This window comes from Cygnus olor, chromosome 2, assembly GCF_009769625.2.
Source record: "Cygnus olor isolate bCygOlo1 chromosome 2, bCygOlo1.pri.v2, whole genome shotgun sequence".
Classification (NCBI taxonomy): domain Eukaryota; kingdom Metazoa; phylum Chordata; class Aves; order Anseriformes; family Anatidae; genus Cygnus; species Cygnus olor.
This window is the reverse complement of record NC_049170.1, coordinates 14,378,680-14,405,085: the sequence shown is the minus strand read 5'-3', so window position 1 is coordinate 14,405,085 and position 26,406 is coordinate 14,378,680. Positions and strand designations below refer to the sequence as shown.

The following is a 26,406-nucleotide window of genomic DNA, read 5'->3' as shown; positions in this document are numbered from 1 at the left end:
CTTACTTTAACTATTTCCACAATATCAGTGCACCATACTTTAAAATAGTACAAACAACTTCATTTACAAACAACGTCAAAGCTAGGCAACACAAATAACAGGAGTAAGTAACTATCTGGTATCTTCAGCTGTACTGATGCCACTCCTGTTAGGAGGTCTGTGTGTGTGCTGGGGACTAGGTCCTTCTCGGAGAGACACCTTCCAGGGCAGAGGTTTCCCTCTCCCATTGACTACCTGCTTGGGGCTGCACTTCTGCTGTCACCTGAAGGCCTCTCCCACAGCTTCTCAGCACCTCCATTGTTCATGGTTACTGTTCCTCATCTTTTGTTGGAAGAGCAAAGGGTTGGTTTCTGCTCAGTGATCTCTCCGCCAGTGGGAGTTCAGAGTGTGAAGCTGCTTTGTGCAAACTGTTTCTGCTGTGACCATCACTAGGCTAGTACAGAGGAGAGGAGTAGGTAGTAACTTTTTTTTTTTAAATTAACAAAATTTTCATCACACTATTATCAAGGTGCAGCAAAGCATTATCTGAGGGCCCACCCAATCTGAAATGTCCTTTCTTCTGCTTTTTTTCTGCCTTAGCACTGATAGGTTTGGAGCTGCCTGAGCAAAGAACTCAGCCTCTGATTAAAGTCAGGTGTTGGGTACCGATGCCATCACCAGATTCAGCATAAAACTTGGGATCCCAAGACTTTCCAAACCTTCAGATATGCGTTTACTCTGCACAGAAATGTAAGTATAAAACTTGGTGTCAAGTGTTACATGCAAAATTAAAAAAAAAAAAAAGAAAAAAGAAAAAGAAAAATAGCTGGAACTTCTCATACATTAGATTTTTTGTGTGTGTTACGGCACAGCAAATTTCAGTAATGACATGTACTGGTGTAGTTACTTATTTCAGTAGGAGTTTAGCAGATATTAATAATATGCTTTTGGAAATCCCATGGACTCACTTTGAACTTATACTACTTCATAAAATTAAATACTTTTGAAGAAATTGGCCCTGAGCTTCTGAATGAGAATATACTTCCCATTACTTAATTTCCCTTCAGATCAGTCTTGAAATGTTTAAAGTTAAGTTCTTGGCTGAATAGCATTGACTTTGCTGAACCAAAGCCTGAAGGAGAGCTGTTTTTTTCCATTTGCTGTCATCTTAGAAGCAGATTTCCTTTAGGAAGATGTCCTGTAAAACATGTCCTGAACCTTCAAATATTTATTGTAAGGGGATCTGTTTGAGGCAAAGTAAGACTTAGAATAATCTAATTCCTTGAGAGTATGCAGTAAAACACTATCGGTTTAGATTTACTAAATTAGTAGAGGAAGGGGGAGGCAAAAAGACACATGGAAGACACTGCAGACCTAAGTATCAAAGATGATCAAGGCATGGAAGTTACCAAATTCAAGTCCCATCAATATCAGCAGTTAAAGAAGAGCTGAACTCCTCTATTCTAGATGTCCTTCTGGACTGTTTCACCCACATGCGCTTATACACTTATGTCTGTGTGTGTGCATGCATCTCCTGCCTGAGAGTGGAAGGTAGACAGAAGGGGAAGAGGGACATGTTCACAGATTCTGAGAATGTCTTGGGTTGGAAGGGACCTTAAAGACCATCTAATTCCAACCCGCTGCCATGGGCAGGGACACCACCCACCAGACCAGATTGCTCAAGGCCCCATCCAGCCTGGCCTTGAACACCTCCAGGGATGGGGCATCCACAGCTTCTCTGGGCAACCTGTGCCAGTGCCTCACCACCATCATTGTAAAGAATTTCCTCCTAATATCTAAACTGAATCTCCCCTCTTTTAGTTTAAAGTCATTATGCCTTGTCCCTTTACCACACTCCCTGCCAGAGTCCCTCCCCAGCTTTTCTGTAGGCCCCCTTTAGGCACTGGTAGGCCACTGTAAGGTCTCCCCGGGGCCTTCTCTGCTCCAGGCTGAACAACCCCAGCTCCCTCAGCCTGTCTGCACAGCAGAGGTGCTCCAGCCCTCTGATCATCCTCGTGGCCATCCTCTGGACTCACTCGGATAGGCCCAGGCCCATTTTATATTGGAGACCTCAGAGCTGAACACAGTACTCCAGGTGGGGTCTCAAGAGAGTGGAGCAGAGAGGGAGAAAGAATTTAAAAGTTTCCTAAAAGCCCTTCTGAATGAAGGCAGCTCTGGGGACTGCTGTTTTGAGGCCGAGTGATGGGGAATAGGAACATGTTTAAGCTCCCCTTAAATTGTTCTTGATGGAAAAGATTCACTGCACCCTTGCCTCCATTTGCACAGGCTCCACGGCCATAATTCCTGGGTTACAATGTTCTTGCTTGCTAAATGTTTGCACAGCAATGACATCTGTTTTGTTGAGAGGCTGCCTTGAGAGCGTGCTGCTTGCAGTGAGTCTCCGAGTGACACACAGCCAGAGCTCGGGGCAGTGTGTGCAGCACCACACCACATCTGCCTGCGTAAAGCGAGGGCTTCCCACGCTGTGCCTGCTCCTTCGCTGTGCGTACGCTGTAGTAGGCTTTTACACACGTTACGTGATTACTTTCAAGTTTGTCTGACAGGTTTATACGTATACACATGCACTATGTATCTTAAAAAAAAAAAAAAAAAAAAAAAAAAAAAGTAAAATTCTGGGCAGCTTTTCCCACTATTTGTTTGTTGTTATACTTCATGACTACCTTGTTTTCCTCCTCTCACTCTTCTGCTGTATTTTGCTAACTTTATAAAATCAAGATATCAAGACTAATTGCCTTAATGTTTTTTGGTGTCCTTTCTGAATAGATTATTTTTTCACTTGAATTTACAGTTCACTCTCTGGAGAGCTAGATTTACTCTAGTAAGTAAATAATGTTTGCTACTTTGAAAAATTCTACATAGATTTTTAAATTAGTCTTTAAAATATTAGATATGCATCTGTAATTTTTCTTTCTTAAACAATAGTCTGTCAAAGACCCTGGGCTGAAATGCCAGATCCCCTTCTGTGCTAGGGAAGCTCTTACAGTGACCCATTTTTGCCTTAATATTAATGAAATTGGCACAAGGATGTAGCATTATTGCTGGCAGATGCTCTACAGCATGCAATCTCCTGTAACAGCTCCCACTGCACTACACTTGCATGTCATTAGTGTAGGTGTGGACTGGGTAGGACAGATGTGCTTGGGACTTCGGAATTTTAGAGGAATGGTGTGAGCTTCTGGGGGGTTGGACATGTGGCAACCTTCAGGTGACTCTGACTTGCTCCTGGGACGGTGATTTTTTTGCATTACTTTGCATCACTCTGAATGTCATTCTGAACCAAGGACCAAGTGAAGGGTTGTTGAACTTTTGTGCCAAATAACCCAGGTCTCAGCCTGGGGACCTGACATAGGTCCATAGTGAAATGCAGTTCCAGTAGTTCAGAAAGTTTCAGTGGGTCACACACAATGACAGAGTCATATCTGTGAATTTTTGCAGGGTCAAGCCCCGGACTTGTGGTAAAGGGTTAGAAATGTAGACAGCAGTTGTAGATGTTTAAATAGATTTAGTTGCATCTTCTTATGTTTCATTGTTGGTTTCTGAAAGTGAAAGCTTTCCTGTGGCTTTTAAAGACCTCTTCTAAAATCAGACACACTGAGATACAACTAGTTTTTGAAGTTTAGCTTTACACAAAGCCATGTCAGTGTTTTCCACCTGTCTCTCCTACCTAACTAGAACGAGCCAGAACTGAAGTTTATTACAGCCTGGGAACAGTTTTCTGTGAGATGCTCGTACTGGGCTGTGTCTGGAGGGATGGGGCTGTGCACCACGTGCCTGTCCTCCGACGTGGGTGGTGGTGCCATGCCAGCTGGTGGTACTGCAGAGCTGACGTCCCTGTGCTACTAGACGGATTGCACAGCTATGGAGAAAAAATTAACGTTCTTGAGGAAATGGGCATCTGGATGTATCAGTGCGGTCCTGGTGCAGTTGTTGCTCATCTCCTTGGCTGCTTCTGCTGGCCCTTGCTGGTGCACCCCAACCAGGCCCAAACAGGGCCCACAGTTCATTCAGACCACAGAGCACATCTCCCAGAGGAGGACAAGTGAATTAACACACAGGGAAGCAGTGACCTTGCTCAAATACTCCAGTAACAGCTGGAGGAGGTGCAGGGTGGGTGCACCAGGCATCCTGGTGCTTTTTCAGAGTTCTCAGAGGCACTGGCTACTGACACGTGAGTGTTCAAAGGCAAAGTTTGTCACTGCAGTGCCTCTGAGAGCCATACCCTGACATTAGCTACGGTTATGTCCCTTTTTCCTTTGACCAGCTTGCCCCAGGTCTCCTTGTTCCACCTCCCTGCCTTCCTGGAGTGAAATCAGTGACTGACACAGTCTGCAGCTGACCAGAAACCCCTTAATAAACCAAAACCTTAACTTGTGGTCACCTGGAGGCTGCAACAAAAATCCTGATCCCTTTTAAGAGAGAGATGCCACATGCACGGGAAGAGACTGTAAAAAACATTGTGAAAAAGTATGGCAAAGAGAACACACCACAGAGAGGAGAAGTGTTGGACTGAAGTCAGATACAAGTTGCCTGGAAAAACTAAAATAGAAAAGCTAAAGTTGCCTGGAAAAACTAAAATAGAATTTAGACTTTCTGACGTAAATCCAATCCTAAGTTAGGCTGCATGGCGAGTCTGGAAGGGGATGTTGCTTTCTTTCTTTTTAAAGAAAATGGGCCAACCTACCTTAGCAGATCCTGCTGTGGGACCAGCTATAGTTGCCTGGTGTAGTCCTGAAGGCAACAGTTCGGGGGCTTAAATCCCTAGCAGTTATCCTCTTACACAAATGGTAGCAGTCTCTCACAGCAATGACAAGCAAGGATATTTTAACTGGCAATATTGACAGGGACAATTTATAGTCTATTGTGCGAATGCAGCTGCTGAGCATTCATACCCTGCCACCATCTCGACATTCCTGACTCTATTTTTATTAACTATTTTTGACAAAGGATGTTTAACAGGAATACCTTCATATCTCAGCATAATTTATATCTCCTCCATTTGCACATTTTTTCTTCTATGTTCTCTTCCTCCAACTTTCCTTCCTTCCCATACTTCTCACACATACACATCCCTGAAAAAAAGCGTTGGATGGGGAAATGAAGCCAAAACCATTGTCTCACACCATAAATACAGTTCAGTAACAGAAGAAGTTTTGCTCAGCAAATACATTACAAAAAACAATTCTGAAAAAAGAAAACTCCTGCGTTTACTGCTACAGTTTAAAATCTCTTTATTCACTTAAAGAGTTGCACTGGGTTTTTAAGTGCCATCCTTTCAAACTCCACTTTTAGGGTTTGTGTGGGATGGGGTTTACTACAGAAAGAATGCTCAGTGTGTTCTGCTGTGGCATTGCACACTTTGGGATCAGAGAGCTGAGGAGAAAAGTCTGTGCAGTTGTGTTGTACTTTATTAAATGATTATTTACCTTTTTTCCAGGCAAGACACACACAGTCATAAAACTCTGCCCAATCACAGCTGGCTATAAGCACCTCATGATGGCAGGATCACCTTGGCCCCCCTAGGGAGCAGAGCCATGGGTTGAAGGATGTGAGCAGGGCTGCAGCAAGAAGCCCAGACTGCCCTGAGGTCTCCGGTTGTCATGACATCACTTTTCTCCCTTGCTGTATCACACAAAAACTCTTCTTTTCTGCTGTTTTTCTAGTTACTGGTAAGAGTTGCTGACAACAAGTGCCCATATTATGTTTGTCCCTATTACAACACAGACTAGAAAGGTCAGACTGCACACAACACCATGTAAGGAGTTGAGCAGTGGGTGGAAAGCAGATTATTTTCCCAAGGCGGCGTGGTACGGTGGGGGTGAGGAACAAAAGGCGTGGGGAATTATTTGCACCCATGCTTTTCCCTGGGTGCCAAGGGCAGGCTGTGCAGGGGCACCGAGCGGTTATGGAGCCACCAGCCCTGCTGTCAGCCGTGTGATGCCCTGGGTACCAAGCAGCTGAGGGAGAAAGTACTGATACCAGTTCCCCACCTGCTTTTTTGTAAGGGCTTCCCCCGTTTCTCATCACGCCTGCGGGGAGGCTCAGCCCACGGGCTGGCTCAGCACGCAGGGGACTTTTCGGCGTGGCAGTGATTGACAAGGCCACGATGTCCTGTCAGGGAGGCTGTGTTTTAGAAATAAAATTGCTTTGAGAAATTGCAATGGGATAGCTCCCAGTGAACGGCTGCTAAACTGGCAGTGTCTTTCAAATACAGGGATGCTTACCCTTTTGTGTCCCTTTTCTGACCCTTTATTCATCTATGCTTCTCCTGGGGAAACGGAGAAGCTTCTGTTAATTCCTGGTCCATGGTTTTCTTCCCTCTCTCCCCTCTCCTTGTCTTTCACCACTGAAATATCTCAGCAATGCCAGGAGGCTGGTATGCCCTGGGAGGGTAAGAATAGTCTACAATGGCAGAGATCCCTCCTGTTGTTGCTTGTCTGCTTGCAGTTGTCCAGACAGAGGATCCACAAAAGAGGTAAGAGCAGAGGAATCTGAGCAGCTAGAGCTTTTGCAAGACAAATTTAAACCCTTTGGAAGATTTGTTCCCATATCCAGAGCTAACAGTCCTGTTCAAATCATCAAAATAATCCAGCAATAGTAACGTTGTCGTAGCTGGGGTTCTAGTTGTCATCTGTGACCCTTACCAAATATTTCTTTTTTCTTTCTTCCCTGTCTAGGTCTAACCTACTTGGGAAATGCCAAACCTGTAAAGACATCAGGAGCTGGCAGCGCTGTGAACCTGATCGAACATGGAGCGCTGGGACTCGCTGGGATTTTTGATTGTCACTCTCAACTATAACGTGACAATTGTAGGTAAGTACTTTAAAAAGCTCTGCTCTTTGTTTCACTGCTCCTGTCCCAAAGCCACACAAATGTTCTACTGATAGTCCAATTTCATTTCTAACTATCCCTTTGTAACCTTTAAATAAGAAGTTATTGTTCAGACGTGATTTAAAAGTGGTTAGTGTATTTCTTTTCTTGTTAAATAGCTTCCTACTTCCTCTCTGGTGGATATTTTCTGAACTTTATGAAAAAATTCTGGCATGGTTTTCAAATTTGGATGTCAGTGCCTGAGCTTTGAATCACCTCTGTTATGGGCTGTTGTATGGATCATGGTGAAAACACACAGAAATAATACTTCATGTATATCACATACAGCCAACAGTAGAATGTATGTGGTAGCTTCACCGATGGACCAAAATATTTAAAGAAGGAAAAAACCTCTCTTTAGCAAGAAGACATTTGTTTGTGGTTAATTACCATTGCAATTACCATTGCTTTTTGTTCTTTAATTTTATAAATGACCAAAGTTCATATGCATTTAAAACAAACAAAAACAACAACAACAAAATCAGTTTATTTTTTCCTCAGCAAAGTGGTCTGAGTGTTTCTTTTTTCCTCTTCTTATTTAAATCAGACATGTTCCTCTTTCATAGGCTGCTTGGAGCAAAATGTGAGCCAGAGAAAGGCCCTCGAAAGTCTTTCAAAGCCCCTTCGCTCCGGCCGCGGGCAGGTGCTGTGGTTTGTGCTGGGCACTGCAGGGAGCACCCAGCTCGGCCGCAGGGGCTTGTTGTAGCATGGGTAATGAGGGCTGAGTCGTTAGAGACAGTGGTGCACAGAGGGGATCTCGATAAAATGTGTGTCGTACTAAACTACTTCCTAAGGAGCCATTGATTTTTTTAAGCAGCACTCCCTATTGTACATGATCTAATTAAAAATTGATGGTGAAATAGCATGTAGTATTTTGAGCTTAATTAACTAATGTGCTTCAAACACTTTGAGGTCCTCACAGGGAAAATATGTTACCTAAGTATGAGGCATCGCTTTCTAAAGATGACTGATTCCGTACAGCTGGTGCTTTCTGTCGACCAACACTGTCAAAAAGAGGGCAGCAGCACAGCCTGCATATCAAAACACAAGAAGCTGAAAATACAGGAAAAAAAAAAAACACCACTAAAGCTCAGGTGATTAAAGATGAAATAGGAAGATCTCGATTTATTTAGATAATACTTTATTTTGCCAGGAGCAGCAGCTTTCTATGATGATACCTCATATAGTGTATATATCCTTACATTTTTCCTATTGAAGTTTTTGCACTTCAGAGTGCAGCTTTACTGATCCAGTCCCACAATCTGTCCATTAGCCACAAATGGTTTATGTGGGACATTCAAATCGCATGCTCAATACACTAATAGATATATGTTGCAGAAATATTTGAATGTTTAAGATTCTTACCAACTACAAGGAAACAGCTTTATGGGAAGTAGAAAAGAATGTTGTTCAAGACAATACCTGTAAATAATACTACATTTTATAGAAAAAATGTTTTTGGATCTGGATTTTAAAAACACCTTCAGAATGTGTATCAGTTCTCTTCAACAGATTGCCTTTAAGATGTTGTGTGCATGTGAGATGTACAGTCACTATTAATGGCCTGAGGTTTTCAGTGCATTTCTCAGCGATTAACTGCATATAGCACGCTTCTGCTTCGTCACTGAGTCTTGACATTTATTTATCTATGGTTAAAACCACTTTCTTAACTGCTCCTTAAAGTACAGAATTAATCTCATCACTCTTTTCTGTGTTTTTTTTTTTTGTTGTTGTTGTCCTTTTTGCTCCTAGGTCTGTGTGTTGTTTCTTTTTCTTTTTTTTCTTTTTCTTTTTTCTTTCTTCTTTCTTTTTGATTTTTGATTTTTTCTTCCTTCTTTTCCCTTTTTTTTTCTTTTTCCTTTTTTCTTTTTTTTTAAATACTTGAAACTATATCAGGTGATTAATAAATTAAATGAATTTTTCAAAACCACGTAAGGAAACACTGACAGGACTCAAATGGAAGCTTGAGAAATTCAAACACTAAATTTTACTTCAGATGTTAAATTTTTCCATGTGCTTGTACAAAATATATTTTTAGTTTTTGACAATATTACAGTTTATTTTCAAACTTTTCTATCCTGCCCAGAAAAAAAAATCTTTTTACTAAATAGCTTTGTCAGTAATATAGCAATTTGTATAACTTTACGAAAAAACTTTTATCTAAGACCTTCCCCATCCAAATATCCTCCATGAAACTGTCATGAACAGTGAAGTCTCATTAAAAAGATATGATATGCAGGGTAGGAATGCCTGATATTTCACTGCTGTTGGCGTGATGGAATAAGGTTAAATCTTGATCTTTCCCACTGAAGTGGATGAGACCAAGCCTTACCTAATACAACCATATGAAAGAACTGAGGAAAAGACAAATAAAAGTAATCAGCATATGGAAATGCCAGACCTGTAAGGCTTCACTCGGTGTTGGTGGTAAGACAGGAGGGAGCTGAAGGGAGAGAGGCAGCATGCCAAGGTCACAGAAGAAGGAGAGATATGATGAAAATGAGGCAACTGAAGAAGTATTAGAGAGAAATGACTGGGGTACATGTGCACACACAAATTTACATTCATAGTACATTTTAAATAAGTTTTCTGGTAGCACCTTAACTAGCTCATGAGTAAGTATCAGTCTAGACACAGCAGAGAGATTTTGTTGGCAGTAGTAAACTTTATATATGATTTTGCAGCCAAGACAAAGAAAAAATGCTACTTCATGAAACAATCTTTTGTATTTAGAAGAGTTTCATGCTGTGTTAGCTGATCTATATTGAAATAGGACAAAATCCAGGTGCAGGAATATGAAACCAACAGTAAGTAAGAACTGTAAGAGAAATGGAATTATTCATTCATTTTCTTTTTTCTAATGGATTTGTATAAGTTCAGAGTGTTTTCGTTAGTCTGAGGTTTCGCTTGGTTTGTTTTATTGCATGTCAAACTCCTACACTCTCAAGTCTAGGTGAAAGTTATGGAATATGCTAGCTAACACATATTCACACAAGTTTCAGTCCTAGTCAAAACAAAGCCAAGGAGGTGCTTTTTCAAGAGGAAACTGATTACAGAGGTATTTCTTCAAATGCTTTGTATACAGAGAGAGCCTCACTACATTATCTGCCTTCTCTCCTCTCTCAGTGCTCTGACTCCTTCTTTTGTTCTCTTCTAGGAAAGATCTGGCTAATGTTGATAATTCTGCTGCGAATGGCAGTGGTCGTGTTAGCAGGCTATCCACTCTACCAAGATGAGCAGGAGCGCTTCATCTGCAACACCCTGCAACCAGGATGTTCCAACGTTTGCTATGACTTGTTCGCTCCCATATCTCACTTCAGGTTCTGGCTCATTCAGACTGTGTCTATCCTGCTACCTTATGCTGCATTCAGCATTTATGTTTTGCACAAGGTTGCTACGTACATTGTAAGAATGCACTGTTTGGTGTACAGATGCAGAGGCAATAAGGATTCATCCAGTCACAAAGACCTGAAGAAACTTTGTAGAAGTGCTCTAGTCAATAGATTAGACTGTGATGCAGAGAACCTAAGTGTCCTCAGTTTTTCTGGGGCATACACTGTTCATCTCTTTTTTAGGACACTAATTGAGGCTGCCTTTGCAGCTGCTCAATATTACCTTTTTGGATTTTTTGTTCCTGAGCGCTTTTCCTGCTACCATTCACCTTGTACAAGTACAGTTGATTGTTATATCTCCCGGCCCACTGAGAAGTCCATCATGATGGTTTTCATCTGGGGTGTCACCAGTCTGTCCTTTCTGCTCAGCCTTGCTGACCTTGTCTGTGCCCTCCGGAGAATGACAGCAAGAAACGAAAAGAATGATCTGCTGGCAAACCTCCATGCAGAGGATGAGGGCACTGTAAATCTTCCCCTAGGACAGCATGGCAGCCCAAAATCCCCACCTCCAAATCAAGATTGTCCAGCATCAAATGGCAGCCAGACCAGTGATGGCTCCTGCTCACTTCTCTCTGAAGAGGAAGAGGAGACTATTATTCATCCTGAAGGGGTCTCTCAGCAAACTGCCAGCACTAACCTTAACACCAACAGCAACAAGCCCTGTATGTCAGGAGCTCTTGATGTTAAGCAAGATAATATTGAAGAACCATTGGGTGCTGGTGACCAAGAAGGAACTACATGCCAGCAGGTGGTACCAGGGCTCCAGCAAGGTTTCATTAAAGATACTGCCCTGACTTTGAGACCTCAGATCAAGTCTCACCTTGGAGTTTCCTCCTCTGTAGTTCAGAGCAAGGTTTTAGGATACTACACTTCAGCTGAGCTAAAGAATCCTGATGCACAATCAAATTATAGTAGTACTAGTTGCTTGAGATCAAAAAAGTCAGAATGGGTATAAAATTCTGAGAGACCACTACACAATGAGCCTGGCAGGACACATCACTGTGACCCTAAGGAAGTTTTGGGTAGTTTCAGCTGGATCCCTTTGCTGAAGTTATGTTGCAGAGACATGCTGCTTTGCTGTGTTTGGCTAACTGAAGGAAAAGAGGCAAAATGGTGGATAAGAATTTGAAGGATATTACATTAATGGAACCGCTTTTTGGAAAATGTAACATATTTATCCTTTTCTGGGTGTGACTCTAAAAAGCTGTGGACTGTCACTGATGTGATTCACCTGTTTTGCCAGGAGTACATGTGCATACTTTTTTGCTCTAACCTAGTTTTATTGCAAAAGATTGAACTTAAGGAAGGTGTGACTTTTAAACACAGTTGTACATTATCTACTGTCAGAAGGTTAATTTATCTCCTCATATTAAACTCTCTAAGCCCACTCTAAGAAAGGACATTCAGGCAAGAGTAGATGGTGAAAAATATAAATAAATGTTTTGTAGCAAAGTGTTAATGTGTAAAGAAAGTGTGGATCTTATGGATCTTTTGGGACTGAAGAGTGCACCTCCACTACTTAGTGTATTGGGTTTATGTGGCAAGGTTTTGGTGGGGGGGGCCTGCAGGGGGGAGCCTCTGTGAGAAGAGTCCAGCAGCTGCCCCATGTTAGATAAGGCCAGTTTCAGCCGGCTCCAAAGGGACCCGACCCTGGCCACAGCCAAGCCAATAAGTGATGCTGTTTGAGCCCCTGTGAGAGCAGATTTAAGAAAGGGAAAAAGCTACTGCGCAACAGCAGCTGGGAGAGTGAGGAGTGAGAACCAGCCCTGCAGCCCCCAAGGTCAGTGCAGCAGGAGGGCAGGAGGAGCTCCAGGCAGGCAGCACAAGTTCCCCTGCGGCCTGTGGAGAGGCCCCTGGTGGAGCAGGCTGTCCCCCTGCAGCCCATGGGTCCCACACGGAGCAGATCTCCACGCTGCAGCCCGTGGAGGAGCCGCCGGTGGAGCAGGTGGCTGTGGCCTGGAGGAGGCTGCGGCCCATGGAGAGGAGCCCACGCAGGAGCAGTTCGGGAAGGACGGCATCCTGTGGGAGGGACCCCACGTGGAGCAGGGGCAGAGAGTGACTGTGAAGGAGCGGCGGAGACGAAGCATCAGGGACTGACCGCAGGCACCATGCCCCATTCTCCTGCGCAGCTCAGGAGGAGGAGGAAAAAGAGGGTGCATGGGGGGAAGGTGTTTTTATTTTATTTTTTTTTTAGTTTCTCACAACTCTAGATTGTTAGTAATAGGTAATAAATTTCATTGATCTCCCTATGCTGAGTCTGTTTTGCCCGTGACAATGATTGTTGAGGGATCTCCCTGTTCTTACCTCAACCCTTGAGCCCATTTCATCATATTTTCTGCCCCTTTCCCTTTGAGGAGGGGGAGTGAGAGAGCGGTTGTGGTGGGACTCAGCTGCCCAGCTGGGTAAAACCACCACAGTTAGCAGTACAGTGACAGTACCTTTCTCTAGCCCAGAGGTCAACTGGCACAGTCTGACCATGTCTGTGTTACTCAGCTCCATTAGCCTGCAAAACAGGGTGGCTGCACCCATGCTCACTGTTGGGATTGGTGATAAACTGAAGAATTACCCAGGAGATGATGAGGAGGTGTGGGCCAGCAGAGTTTCAGGGGGTGCTCTAACAGCTTGGTGGTGCAGGGGACCAAGCTCTAGTGCCCATGCCCTGGCACTATTTACTGTGCATGAGTGCAGATGTGCTACGTCTTACATGTACGTCTTACACTATGCATGAGTGCAGATGACATGTCTACAAAGCGTTATGTATTAATCTGAAATAGTCACACTAGGCTCCCTGTTTCAGTAGGGAGAATGATTCATCTGACCTGTTCCAGGAATCTCTTAGTTAAGGTGAGTCGCTTTCTAGAGATACCTATTTCAACCACAATGTGAATGTCTCAGACCTGGGCTTAGGGAAGATGATTTCTCACCCAAGAGAAGGATAAAGCAGCCATAGCTATGCAGAAGTACTCACCTCCTTTGTTTGACAGACACTAATCACTTGAAGACGTGTCTAAATGAAGTGAATCACAGATTTTATTATTGTCATGCTTTGTGCTTGCCTTCAACGTTAATTCTGCTGCATTTACATAAGCGTGGTCCAGCAGTGAAGCAGAGCAGTGTGTGAGCTGAATTTTCTTATACCTACCCGTCAGTGGGGGCTGAAGGTTGCATACACCTGCAGATCATCAGTGGGAGTGGATGTGGAGGAGTGTGCGCTCAGAGGAATGTACTGCTTGCAGTGCCCGTGACACAGGGCTGCTCAGGGAGTGGCACGAGCTGGTGTTGTAGGCACAGCCTGGAGCTGGAGTAGCTCCCACTCCATTTAGACCCATGCAAAGGGAAAACAGGCACCGATCCAGCCTTGCCTTTGCTCTGCAGTATAACAAGTTTCTGTAATGGCTTAATAGCTGGCTCCTCGCTGCAGCACATCAAGGGAAAACAGCCTTCACATTCTTCCTTTTCTCTCCTGTGGGTACAGACGTCTTTGGGACAGTCTGTCTCATAATGTCTGGGTATCATTTCTCACATATATGAGGTAAAGACTAGCACTTAATTATCCCTCATCTTCTGCTTCCCCTCAGAAATTAGGAAGCAGAGGTGCTCTTTGGGCCTGGAGGCAGAATTTACTTTTGTAAAGTAGTTTGGGATCCTTAGGTATGCTACAGAAGTTTTTAATTGCTACCTTCTAAGTAATATTTTTCTCTTTATTAGCTGTGTTTGTTTCTTTTATCATGTGTGCTTGCTGTATGTTTTGTCATTTCCAGGACAGGAGCAGCATTAATTATTAAATTTATCATAGGCAGAAAACCATAAAATATTTAAATTCCTCATCCTCCAAAGCCTCTGTAATAGGGTCTGTGCTGATTACCCATACCATGACAAAACACTGCAACAATGAAACCTGTTATGATTCACTGCCTCTTCTCAGCTGTGAGAAGGAATGCAAGGAACAAATGTGGGTTCAGTCTGTCATGTACATCCCTCAATGTGAAATATAAATAGGATGGAATAAATAATAAATGCGCTGTGGCTGGACACAATTTGCTTATTTGTGTCTTTAGCTAGACATCTTTTAATCACTAAGGAGTCACATTTCCAATCAAGAAGATCCTCTTTGTGTCAGAAGTGGAAAGTGAAATGAGTGAGCTTCTTCCTTACTGTGCTTGTGGTTTCTGCGTGAGACTGCGGCCTTGTTTGTGCCACTCAGCTGCAGACCTGGCTGCTCCCGTACCCTTCGACTCATAATTCGGGGTCAGTGCAATACACAGCACGTTTGTAAATGCTGCCTACTAAACCAGCAGGATTTGTATGATATGAGAGGTAATAGACATTTCTGGCATCAACAACCTGCTCTTTAGGGAATGTCTCTGAATCTCCTAATAACTATTTCCAAGTCATATTTATTAAATTACAAAGACATGTTTTTACAGGCTGGGTTGACTAGCAAGGGAGATGAAGGGAAGATGTGCAGAAATGTTTGTATTATTCTGAGCTTCCCTGGCTCAAGCAAGTTAGATGCCATTGCTGGTAGGGGCATCCACAATGGGGAGGAGGAAACAGGACAGAAGATCTGTTTGAAAGAAGAAACTAAGAGGATCAATCCTAGTTTCTTCTTATATTCAGTATCACTGAATGTTAAGGTGCTATGAATATATCTGGATGTCCTAAAAAGTGAGTAAAAGATGTAATAAATGTGGAGCAAGGAAGTAACATTTTATTCTGTGCAAGCAAAGATGTATTTTTTTTTAACTTGTGAATTGATCTTGTGAGTCCTTCCAGAACATTCTTTGTACTCAGAATAATGTTGTGAAAACTACTTGTTAAGTTTGCCAGCATTTCTTTATATCTTTTCTTTACCCAGCCACTCCAGAAAAAAAAGCATTTCTGCTTGATGACACAATACTCCTAACACTGCCCTCAGGAAGCTTTATCTTGCATTCAGACAGGGCTGCCAGAACTGCAGGGCAGGTATTAGCTGCACACTGTGATGGGTTTATGGAACTGTATGTAAGCTATGTATGGTGCTCATCAAGTCTTGTATTACCCAACAAAGGACTATACAAAAAGGAAATAAGACTTGGAACAGGTCAGGAAATCTGTAATGAAATAGTTTCCACATGGAAATAAAATTTTCATTGGAGAATTATAAAAAAACTAAAACCATTCTGTTCTCTTAGTATCCTTGACTGTATGATAGCACTTCTCATGTTAAATAAATATCTTGCAGGATGTTGAAGACCAGCAATTTCCATCTTTTGCATACAGCAAAATCAAATATCCCTGGGAGTTTCTGCAGTATGAGCATGAGGTTCCGAGTATCACCACGATTAAAACAATGAACTAACCAACCAAAAACAAACAAAAAACCCACCAGTTCTATTTCTCAACATTAAATAAGATAGGCTTTTAAAAACTTTTCATGAACAATATTTTTTCAATGTTTTGTTTTAGTTCAGAATATTTTTTAATACCAAAATAAAAGCCAAACCCTAAGTTTCAATCAGCTATAATCACTTTCTTCTCTTTCTTCACACTGTAGGTTGGGTCACTTTGATTTATACTCACCAACATAGTGGAAAGCTGTGACTCTATTCTCTTGTGAAATACACTGTAGACAGGTGTCTAGGGAATGCATCATTTCCCATTGTCAGCAGTTGTTCTCCATGAATCTCTTAGTTCAGACCATGATAAGTATTAAATCGGAAATTAACAATGTAGAGATCCTTAGTGTATTCTTTCAAGTTATTAAAATTATCTGCTCTTTTGTGATACATCGTTATTCCAGTGATTATCTTTCTAGAAGGGCTCATTAAAGAGGCTATTAATTGCACATTATTTTATTTTAATGTCATGATTACAATGAAGAACAGATAAATTATTACTGCTTGTAATATTTTAAGATAGTAAAAAAATGCACCTCCAAAATTAAGAAAGTTGAGTAGTTGAAAGGCTGCTCTTTAACTTCTGTCTTTTGTACTGCTTTTAATAGCCTGATGTTCAACTGATAGGGAAGTAATTTCACAATGTAATGCTTTTACATTGTAATTGAGTTGCTAAAATATTCTGTAAATTTGATGGTCTTTGTTCAAAGTCATAGCATGAACTGTTGGCCTGTGGTACACAGTGATGACAATTCTCAAAAATTAGTTTAGCAAGACAGAAATTTGATCAAAAAGTTTGGTATCTTTACACTTTATATTATCTGGCATCAATGTTGCAATTATCTAGCATCTACATTGCTATCACAATCTTACTCACTAGCTTTTGCCTTTCCTTCTCCTGTTTCTGTTTTCTTAGATTTGGTGTGGACAAGTGGGATGTCCCAGGCCATCTCCACAGCTATGATTTAATTATGGGAGTCCACATACGATGCTCACTCAAAGGGCTGTTTTCTGATCCTGTGCCATGCACAACATAGACATGTTGGAAGACAGAGAGCTGTGTCTAATGCAGGTTCTGCAGGTAACACTTTGAGTACTGGATTAGCTTTGGAAAGTTTTCAGTGGTGGACAATTAACTGAGTGAAAACGACAGCAGATTAGAATGGGTCCAGAGGAGGGCCATGAAGATGATCAGAAGGCTGGAGCACCTCTTCCACAAAGACAGGCTGAGGGAGCTGGGGTTGTTCAGCCTGGAGCAGAGAAGGCCCCGGGGAGACCTTACAGTGGCCTTCCAGTACCTAAAGGGGGCTACAGGAAAGCTGGGGAGGGACTCTTTGTCAGGGGGTATAGTGACAGGACAAGAAATAACGGCTTTAAAGTAAAAGAGGGTAGGTAGGTAGTAGATATTAGGAAGAACTTCTTCACTCAGAGGGTGGTGAGGCACTGGCACAGGTTGCCCAGAGAAGCTGTTATGAAAGAGGCCGATCACCCAAGGAATAGGGAAAAATCTGATGATAAGCATGGTCTTTAGCTGCATGCAGAACATTCCCTCTTGCTGCCATTCTCCTCTGACTTGACCCCTCTTTCCCCATGTTATGTGAGCGTGCTGGGGTGAAGTGAGTGTCCCTGAGGCAATCAAGAGAAGATGCACATACGCCTTATCCACCTCCTGGCTCATCCAGCCCCTCCAGCTTTGTCCCAGGCCTTTGTCATCATGCTTCAATCCATGCTAAGTCCATTTTCCAGAAGGGATTTTAGCACCTTGCTTTGCTGTGTTCTTGGCAGTAGCTCTTACACTATGTTTTCTGTCCGTCCCATGCTGTCTCTTGGCACCCTTTGCATTTAACAGAACTCAGGCTGTTATTTTGGGGAAAGAGGCTCCTATTTTATACCTCAGTATCTGTTAATTGGAAGTGAATGTCACCAGGAGGGGTGGTGAAACTTAGTTTGGTTCACAGCAAACTGTGAGGGAAGGTTGCTCTGCTTGTGGTTATAGGCCTCCTGGAGATCTGGGGTGACTTATGTTAGCTCAGTTGGCCGGGCTTATATCTGAGAGAAAAACCTTTGCAAAAGCTGCTTTAGACAGTCTGCACAAAGTCGAGCACAGGCCAAGAAACATTATTATCACAAAACCCTACCAAAAACAGCCCTGCAAACATGAGAGAATTCTGAAAGCAGTTTTTCATGGGTTTTCCAATTAGAACGAGTTCACTTTGCTGTTACTTCTGTGTCAGCCGTCCAAGTGCTTAGGCAGGCAGCTGTCAATCTTGCTTTGGAGACCGATCTTAAAGAACAAAGGGGGCTTTGTCCTTCCTTTAAAGATTTATGTGTTATTTAGGTCCAAACACATGGTGGTGTTAGTCTGTAGAGGTCTACAGCTGGGAAGACTTTTCATTACTTTGACTATTTTTCATTTAAAAAAATAAATAAATCTGTGGCTTGCTGTCAGGTGCCAAGTTCCCTTAAACCCTTGTGCACACCCGGAGACAGACCGCCATCTGTCAGACACCTACTGATGGCCAGGAGGAACAGGGAACATGTGGGTGTTTTCTGGGAACTGAGTGCTTCCTCCTGGCTCACAGTGTTGTGTGAGTAAGGACACCATGCCCACAGATCTGGCGGGCATCCGAGTCTGGTCCCCAGCCCAGGCTGCTCCTGCCTCGCTTTCCTTCTCCCCCGTGCCATAAGATGTTGGTGAGCAGGGGTTAGGCTCAAGCAGGACTTTTAGGGGAGAGGGCTACATCCAAAATAAGTGCTAGGACAGTTCGCAGGCAGTGCTTAAAAACGCCACACTTGGGTACAGGACCTCCATTCCTCACAGCTCCATTCCTCATAGCTGTTTGCTCTTCATCAATACTTAGCTAGCTCAGTGAATAAAGATCATGAGTGTTTCAGGGAACACGAGGTTGAATCACGTTAATATTTTATTTGAACATATTTGCTGCTCTCTAGAGGAACTGATGGAACTTGCATGGTTTAAAGTTACACTGTGAAGCACATTAAGCCAACCTACAGTCGGGATAAATGAAGGAAGCTGAACAAAAGAAGCAAGCCAAAGTAAACAGTAGACTCCCTAAAAATGTTGCCAGGAAATGAAGCAGCATCAAAACAAAATTTAAAATACAAAATAAGAAACAGAGAAGTGAATATATTGCAACAAGATACAAAAATGTACATGGGTACCATTACAGATAAGGGGGCTGCCAAAAGAGGTGCTACTAAAATAAGACATTTTAAATAAATTATGATTATATCAAATAAATTATGATTATCAATCAAAAGTCCCATCAAGAAAAACCCCTCCCAAATCCTTAGCAGACGATGTACAGAGTACTTTTAAGAGGGTCAAAGCTGCCAGACCACTGGCTGAGAAAATACCTCTCTATTGAAAAATCAGAACTAGAGGTTGTACCAGCTTGTACAAAGACATGATAGAGCCCAGAAATAAAAGTGTAAAACTTGAGGAAACAGCAATTAAAAGATATACCACTGAGAAAATGCCAAAATCTTGCAACAGAGTTGCGACTGATGAAAAGATTCGTCAGACTGTCTCAGTGGGGCTCAGCTCAAGATGAAGTCACCTATACTTCATGGCCTACCCCTGAGGTAGGTGTCCAAGTCCCACTGATCTCAGAGGTCTGGTCAAATCCCTTCCTGGACTGTCATTCAGCCAACAACCAGCTCCAATCAGTTGCCCACAAAAAGGTATCCTACCTTATTGGAGTTACCATAGGGTAACTGGGGTTTTCAGACGTGAAAGAAAATTATGGGAGACCCATGGTGTTTTGGAGAGGCAGGTAGATGGTGGACAGGAGTCTCCAGGACTCAAATAACACTGGGTGCCTCTGTTAGGGCAACTGGGTTAAGACCCACAGGTTTACTTTAGAGGGAGCTGACTCACTTTCCAGGAACCACCAGCTATGTTACTGACACTATTAACTGCAACAGGAGCTTAGGTAATAGCTTACATTTAAAAACAACAACAAAAACATTTAGATATCTACATGCATTTAGGTATACTACTCTTGAGCTGAATCTCCAGCCTTCACCAAGCATCGTGCTAGCAGGGGAAAAAAATAAAGAAAAACAGAAAATATGAAAATACCAAGAAATGTTTAAGCAATGATCACAGCTGGAGAAATGTTACTGTAGAGAATGCTACCTTTCATCAAATGGGATATTGTTTTTGCTCAGCCAAAGAGACGGAGAAAGCAAACTCAGGAGAATAGCATTGCTTTGAGCTCAAATATCATTTGTCAAACATTTTCATAGCAGATTTTTTTGGAAAAGAGCAGAAAAACAGAAACATAGTGGTCATATCTTTCATAGATTTCAAAAGGACATATTGAAAATCTCCTCTGCAAAACTCTGAAGTCTTTCAAAATGCCAGAACAAAATTGACACAAAGTCTAACTTACACAAGTACAGTCAACATTGACACAGATTGGCAGAGTTCTTGTAATTTTTGTGTGTATTATTGCTAATAACTTACTTGAGAGAAACCACAGTTGCACAAAAAGAAGCACCGTAACTCTACAGGAATATGCTAAGAGATGTAATTACACAGCTCAACTAACACTAAAATAAAAACTAAAAGATTGTCCAGTGTTGACAGAAATATATTATCAGGAGAACAGCACATCAGAACCTGCCAACACAGTCACTGCATCAAAAGACAAGATATTTAGAGGTAGACACACTGCATTATAGGAGGCATTAAATTAAAGTTTGTTCTGCCCGGTGTTTGTGACCACTGACTGGAAATGACAAACAGCAGAAGTGTCTTAAAAGCAATTTCTCTTACCTTTCTCAAAGACAGAATATAATATCACTTAATGCAAAATAACATATCCTTTTCCAAGAGACTGCCATTACCTATATAATACCTTATATCAAAAATCTTCCATAATTTAGTTGGGATAAAACCCATACAAGATCTACGAAAGTTGCTCAGTGAATGTTAATCACTTTCATCTTCCACAGATTTTTCACTATTGGCTTTTGAAACTTACAGGAAATTCTACCCTGAATAATTCTTCATTAAATTATTTTATGACATGCATGCATAAATAAATAAATAAATATTTAGTTCTCATTTATCCTATTTTCCCAAAAGGAACTGCATTTGAAAACACTGTGTAAATTTATGAGTTAAACCCTAATTCAAAAAAGTTCAGGAAAACATTTAGGCGTACATTCATTTTAAGCATCTTATAAAATCTCACTGAAGTCAATAGGACTTTGGCATGCACTTAAATAGTCCTTACCACACTACATGCTTATGATCCACTTCTATTCAAGAAAGCAATCAAGCACAAGTTTCTGAATCGGGATCTAAAGGTATTCTGTGAAAACCATTTCCATTCCAAGCTCTACTAATAAATTAGTTTTTTTGTGATTTTCCTTTTTTTTTTTTTTTTTTTCATTAAGAATGTATAACGTGAATGTGCTTTGCTTCATTTTAAGCTGCAAAGGCCCATTTTATATACTGCTTGTTAAATCAGATTCTAATGATTCTTTCCTTCATGCAAATCTTTCCTCTCATTCATGGATTGTATTTAAATTCTGCTCAGCTTGCATTCATGATGCCTTGTCAGTGATTTGCATTGCTCTGATGCGTTTGCCCTGGTTGCACCCCTCACTCACTTTGGCTTGAGAACATAGAAGCCATAAATAACTCTTTAGCTGCTAAAAACAACACACACAATTCTTGTACACTAATGAGCTAGAGGATGGCAGCAATGAAGCTCCTTGTGGGTCTCTGTGGTTTCCTGATCTGACTGTTCCTAATGCCCTGCCCTATATCCTGGAAAACTGTGGTTTTCTAATTGCTACAGCCAAAATACCACTTCCCTAGAGTTTAGCAAAATATATATATATATAATTTCAACTTAAAAAATCACAACTGCAAATGTGTGTTGTGGCCAGCAGGTCTGGGGAAAGAAAGCAGAGCTGCTCTCGGCAGAGCGGCTGCTCTGCCTGCTCTGCGGCGCGGTGAGGCTGTAGCTCCAGATGGCAGCAATGTACAGGAGCACGGGACGTACCAGAGCTGCAGGGCCCGTAGCTGGATGGCAAACGCTCCCTCCCCTTCCAAAAAGTCAGATTTAATTTTATTGCCACCCTACATTTGGTCAGAAAGCCAAAGAAAGCATTTTGCTTCATAAGCCAGATTGCTACGTTTTCTGATTTACATTGAATGAGACCATTTAGGTGTCAACCACTGAGAAATGATGAGGGTATCGTGTCTGACATACCTTTTGAATCACACCAGTTCCCAGCCTGAAAATGGTCATTTCTAATTTCAGAAGATATGAAAGTCAGACACTGGTCATTTTAAAGGTTTCTCTCGTGGACAACTTCAAGCAGAAAAAAATAATCGAGGTTAATGCTTTGTGAGAAATGCTAGGTGTATTCTTGCAATGGCAAATCTTTGGTGGAAAGAACATCTAGCTTTGTACATACATTTAAAGCATGTATGAAAGCATCTAGTATGTCACATATAATTCAAAAATGTTTGGAAAAGAACCATTTTTCTGCAACATAGTAAAAGAAAAACAGAGAACATCCAAATGAAATATTCAGAGTTTCTCCCTCATAGTATATTGGGTTTGACTAGTGAGTAGCCCACATCTTTCTGGCTAAATTTCACTTTTCCTTGGAAGCAATGCTTTACAATAGGTTATCATAGCTCTGGCACCTTGCTGGCTGCCGTGGAAGTCGCTGCTGGGGTCCCTGCAACATGTATTGGAGCCGGGTGAGCACGCAGGGGGCTTGGCAGACCCGAACCAGCCTGGGGTCCCTGCAGCAAGCAGCTCCTATGGTGTGCTGCCCCTGTAACACACATGGGGCAGGGCAGAAACGCTGGAATTGTTGAAGTTTTGGACTTTGTGAGAGGAGAAGCTGGGAGAAGGCTGCAAACAGCGCCAGGCGCCTATGGGACCAGGGAACAGTGGAAGGGACAATATGGTGGAGCGGGTGAAGGTGACGGGGTGATGGGGATGGGGAATGGCACACCAGGAACCAGCGGGCAGGGCCCGGGGGCTGGTGCTGTGTGAGGCACATGGGGATGGATGGTCCGTGGGCTCCTCTCGCTGGAGACGTGGGTTTCCACCTGAGCTTCCCCAGCTGGGTGAGGAAGCTTTATGGCGCCGACAGGACCAGATTTCAGACCTTCCCGGCCCAAAGAGCAGCAAAGCAGGCCGGCAGGCAGAAAGCCGACGTTCCCCTCATCTCCCAGCCGAGGGCGCTGCCGGCCGGCGAGCAGCCCCATGGAGGTGCCCCGGCACCCGGCCGGCCTGGGGAGGCCTCAGCGGCCCCGGGCCCGGCGGTCAGTCGGTCGGTCGGTCGGTCGGTCAGTCAGTCAGTCGGTCGGTCAGTCAGACAGTCAGACAGTCAGTCAGTCGGTCAGTCAGTCAGACCTTTTTTCCGGGAGCGCTGGGCGAGGCGGTGCCCAGCTCTGCTCAGCAGCCATCTCCACGGCTGCCTGCGAGACTGGGGAGGACGAGTCATTTGTCCGCACGCTTAGAGGCGATTTAACATCAGCCTACACCTCACATAGAGGGGTGGATGAGCCTAACTCGAGGGCCATGTGCCCTACTACTTCTTTTCCAGTGCCCACAGCCTGAGAGGGGATGGCTTTGCCCAGGAGCTGCCATCGTCCTGGTGCTGCCTGGGACCCTGCACAAACCGGGTACGTGGGGCTGTGGCCTTTCTGTGGTGAGGGCACACGTGTAAAGATGTGCTTGTGCAACACAGCATGACTGGGCACACGGAGTCAGGAAATCCAGGTTCTTCTAGGCTTGGCACATACACTTCGTTAGCCTGCAATTTTCTTCCAAGAAGAAATTTGGCTATTAATTCACCAGAGATCATGGATAAGAGAGTTGTAGGAGTGAAAAAGTATTATCTCAGCCTTCAAAATGCTTCGTTCAGCATGTGACCTTAGGTGCTAGTTTCTGAAGTGATTTGACTATCCTTACTCACCATAGATTATGGCTCCACATTTTAATACCAGACACTACTTATTTCCATTCCAACACAGCATTTACAATTTATGATCCTTTTTGCTGAACTAGTGAAATTCATATACCTGATTACAGTAATGATGGGCATTTATAAAAGGCTAAATAAATAGAGCTGTCTGAGCATTTCTAATTGAGTTCTCTTAGAGGTAGCCTACAAAATCATGACCACATGCAGGGATTCTGCCTTGTTTAATATTTCTTCCTTGGACTACCACCTGCACAGCACTTTCCTTATTCTTTTAAGGCTCACCCAGTTGCTTTCAGGGTGGCCTTTGCGATCCAGCCTCTTTAATTCTGGGAGGAGGTCTGCTGTCTTTTTCAATACCATCCAGTTTTGGTATGCAGGGCAAAAGGAGGGGGAACATGGCCAGGATGAGAAAATGAGAGATCGTTCCTCACTTGCTTGCCTGCTGGGCCAGAAGCTGGGCAGACCATGGTGGGTGGAAGAAGCGTGTACCTAGAGAAACACAGGCCACATGGCTCTGGAAATGGGGGACAGGAGCAGGGCATGCTACAGGCAGGTTGTAACAGCCACTTTGGAAACTGTTTGTGATTCTAAAAGCTGGTTTGACTGGGTGACACTGAGCTTTCCTCCATCGTGATCTAGACTGTAGGTGAGCTTTCACTCCAAGAGCATCTTTCTTTTGTCTTTTTTGAGTGTTCATTACTGCCATTTCACTTTTTCCCCACATTTGGTGGCCTGTGTATCCCATATAAAATTTTATGTCTTTGTTGGTTAAGAGACTAAACACACTAGATTTGTTTTTGCACTGCATGCAGTGCTTGTGAAATAAGTTTGTTATGCTTATATGTATATTATAAGCATATTGCACTATCCCCAGTGTGTATCCACAGTGCCCACCCCACTTTCAGACTTTGTACCCAAACCTGTGACACTTTATAGGACTAGTTAAACACCTTTGAAGAACTCTCTAATGGGTGAGCACCATGATACTTTGATTTTTAAATAGTGTGTAAGAAAGAAGGAAAAAAGATTCTTTATGTACCACTCTTAGCCTTCATAGGCCTTTTATTACAGGAACTATAAAAAGTTTCCGAGAATGCCTGGCCACTTTCACATTATTCCAATGTATAAGAATTTCCCAATTCCTCCCTGTCTAAAGTCCCTTCCCTTCCATGCAAACTGCTTATCAAAGCTTCAGGAAAGCTTCCTCAGCACAGAGAAAGCTTTGGAGCAGGTTGCAGGACACTTGCATGTAGCTCTGGGGGAATCAGCACTAGGGCCCAGGGGAGGTGTCCCTCCCAAATGCTCTGCAGCACACCTGGGCTGCTCTGCCTCTTTTTAAAATGCCCACAGGCAGCTGGCCTAGCTCCTTTGGAGGCTGCAGGATTATTCAGTCATTACAGCAGGAGGAGGCTAATCCATAGGATTTCCTTTTGAAGCAAGAACACGTAAAGCAGGAAAGGGTCCTGGAAAGAAAAGGAGCACTCAAAAGGTATGCTGCTTAATAGAGAAGAAAAAAAAATCCCAAAACATGTTTCTCTGCTAGCTTAGTCACTCTCCTGAATAAAGCAGTTAAACCTTTCTGTGAGCTGCAGGAGGCTCTTAGTTGCCTTCTATGCAGCTTTCTAAATGTTGCTGTGCAAGTTGTGCTGTGGAGCCACATCGGTGATAATCAGGCTTCCCCGTGGCTGTCAGGAGCAGGTGTGGGTGCTGCCCCTGCCCAGGGGTGAGCCTGTGCCAGGGATGCCTAGAGCAGTCCTGCTCCGCAGGCAAGTGCTTGGGTCACTGGTCTGTTGGGGCTATTTTTAGTGGTTCTCTGGCAGCTTTAGGGAGAAGGCAGTCTATCATCAGACCTTGAAAACTGACATGCAACTCCTACCATCTCATCACATTTTTGGAGATCTTCACAGGAAAATTATCTTTGACGTCTGATAAAAGTTATCTCATAATAATGTGAAGTTCAGTGTAGCTGTGGATATGTGTTTCTTGCATACCTAAATGCCTTGCTGTTGTTTTTTTTGTTAGTTTTGTTTTTTCTCCCCCAGACAGAAATTTCATGTTGATTCACAAAAATCTGTACTAGTAAATTAGCTTTGCTAGCACCCTTTCCACATGTTGGCATTTTAGCAAGTTGAATATTATCTAATATTTGTTTAATTTTTGCATTATTGCTCAGTCACTTCCAAATGCCAAAGCAGGCATCTTGCTAACCTGACTAGTTCTGGGACTGCTTTCCTGGCTATGGCCACCTACCTGCAGCACTTCTTAGCTGATTCCAGGGTAAGTTGAGCCACAGAGCTACTTCCTTTTTTTTTTTTTTTTTTAATTTTTTTACTAAAAGTGCTTTCATCTCAGCACCAGCAATCTGCAAGAGACTCATGTAAACAAATTCCCACCAAATGCTTTTGGCTCCCCCAACTCCCCTTCCTTGTTAGAATACACTGGAGAAGGAACACACTTTATCTGGTGGGTGATCCCGTTTCTGTATGCGGTGCTTCCCTAGGAGGAAGAAAACCTCTACCTTAGCGCCACCAACATCAGGGAAAACTGCTGCAGTAATTTAACTGTTGAGAAACTATCCTTAAAAAAAGGTTTCCAGCAATACACTGTAACTCACCTAAAGGAAAACACTAGGGTAGAAGAGGCCTGTTCTGTTTGTTACACGTCGATATTCTGGTTGGTTGGTATGTAAGCAGGCAGCAAACACAAATCCCAGTGGAACATCCTTTACATTTGAGAAGCTAAAATTATTTTTCCCTCCTAGGAGCTGGAGATAGGCA

The 26,406-nt window shown here is 42.9% G+C and overlaps 1 protein-coding gene across 3 annotated transcripts; it reads left to right on the top strand.

Moving 5' to 3' along the window:
- Positions 1-583: 583 nt before the first annotated feature.
- GJD4 (gap junction protein delta 4) lies at positions 584-11,722 on the top strand. 3 transcript variants are annotated; one of them, XM_040547157.1, is made up of 4 exons: positions 584-729; positions 5,435-5,666; positions 6,675-6,806; positions 10,025-11,722. In XM_040547157.1, exon 4 carries the CDS (start codon positions 10,039-10,041, stop codon positions 11,212-11,214), a length of 1,176 nt encoding a protein of 391 aa, XP_040403091.1. In that variant the 5' UTR covers positions 584-729; positions 5,435-5,666; positions 6,675-6,806; positions 10,025-10,038; the 3' UTR covers positions 11,215-11,722. The 3 variants fall into 3 exon arrangements, with proteins under 3 accessions (XP_040403091.1, XP_040403090.1, XP_040403089.1); XM_040547156.1 differs by having other exon boundaries at positions 6,675-6,810; XM_040547155.1 differs by lacking the exons at positions 584-729; positions 5,435-5,666 and adding an exon at positions 6,289-6,472 and having other exon boundaries at positions 6,675-6,810.
- The last annotated feature ends 14,684 nt before the right edge of the window (positions 11,723-26,406 follow it).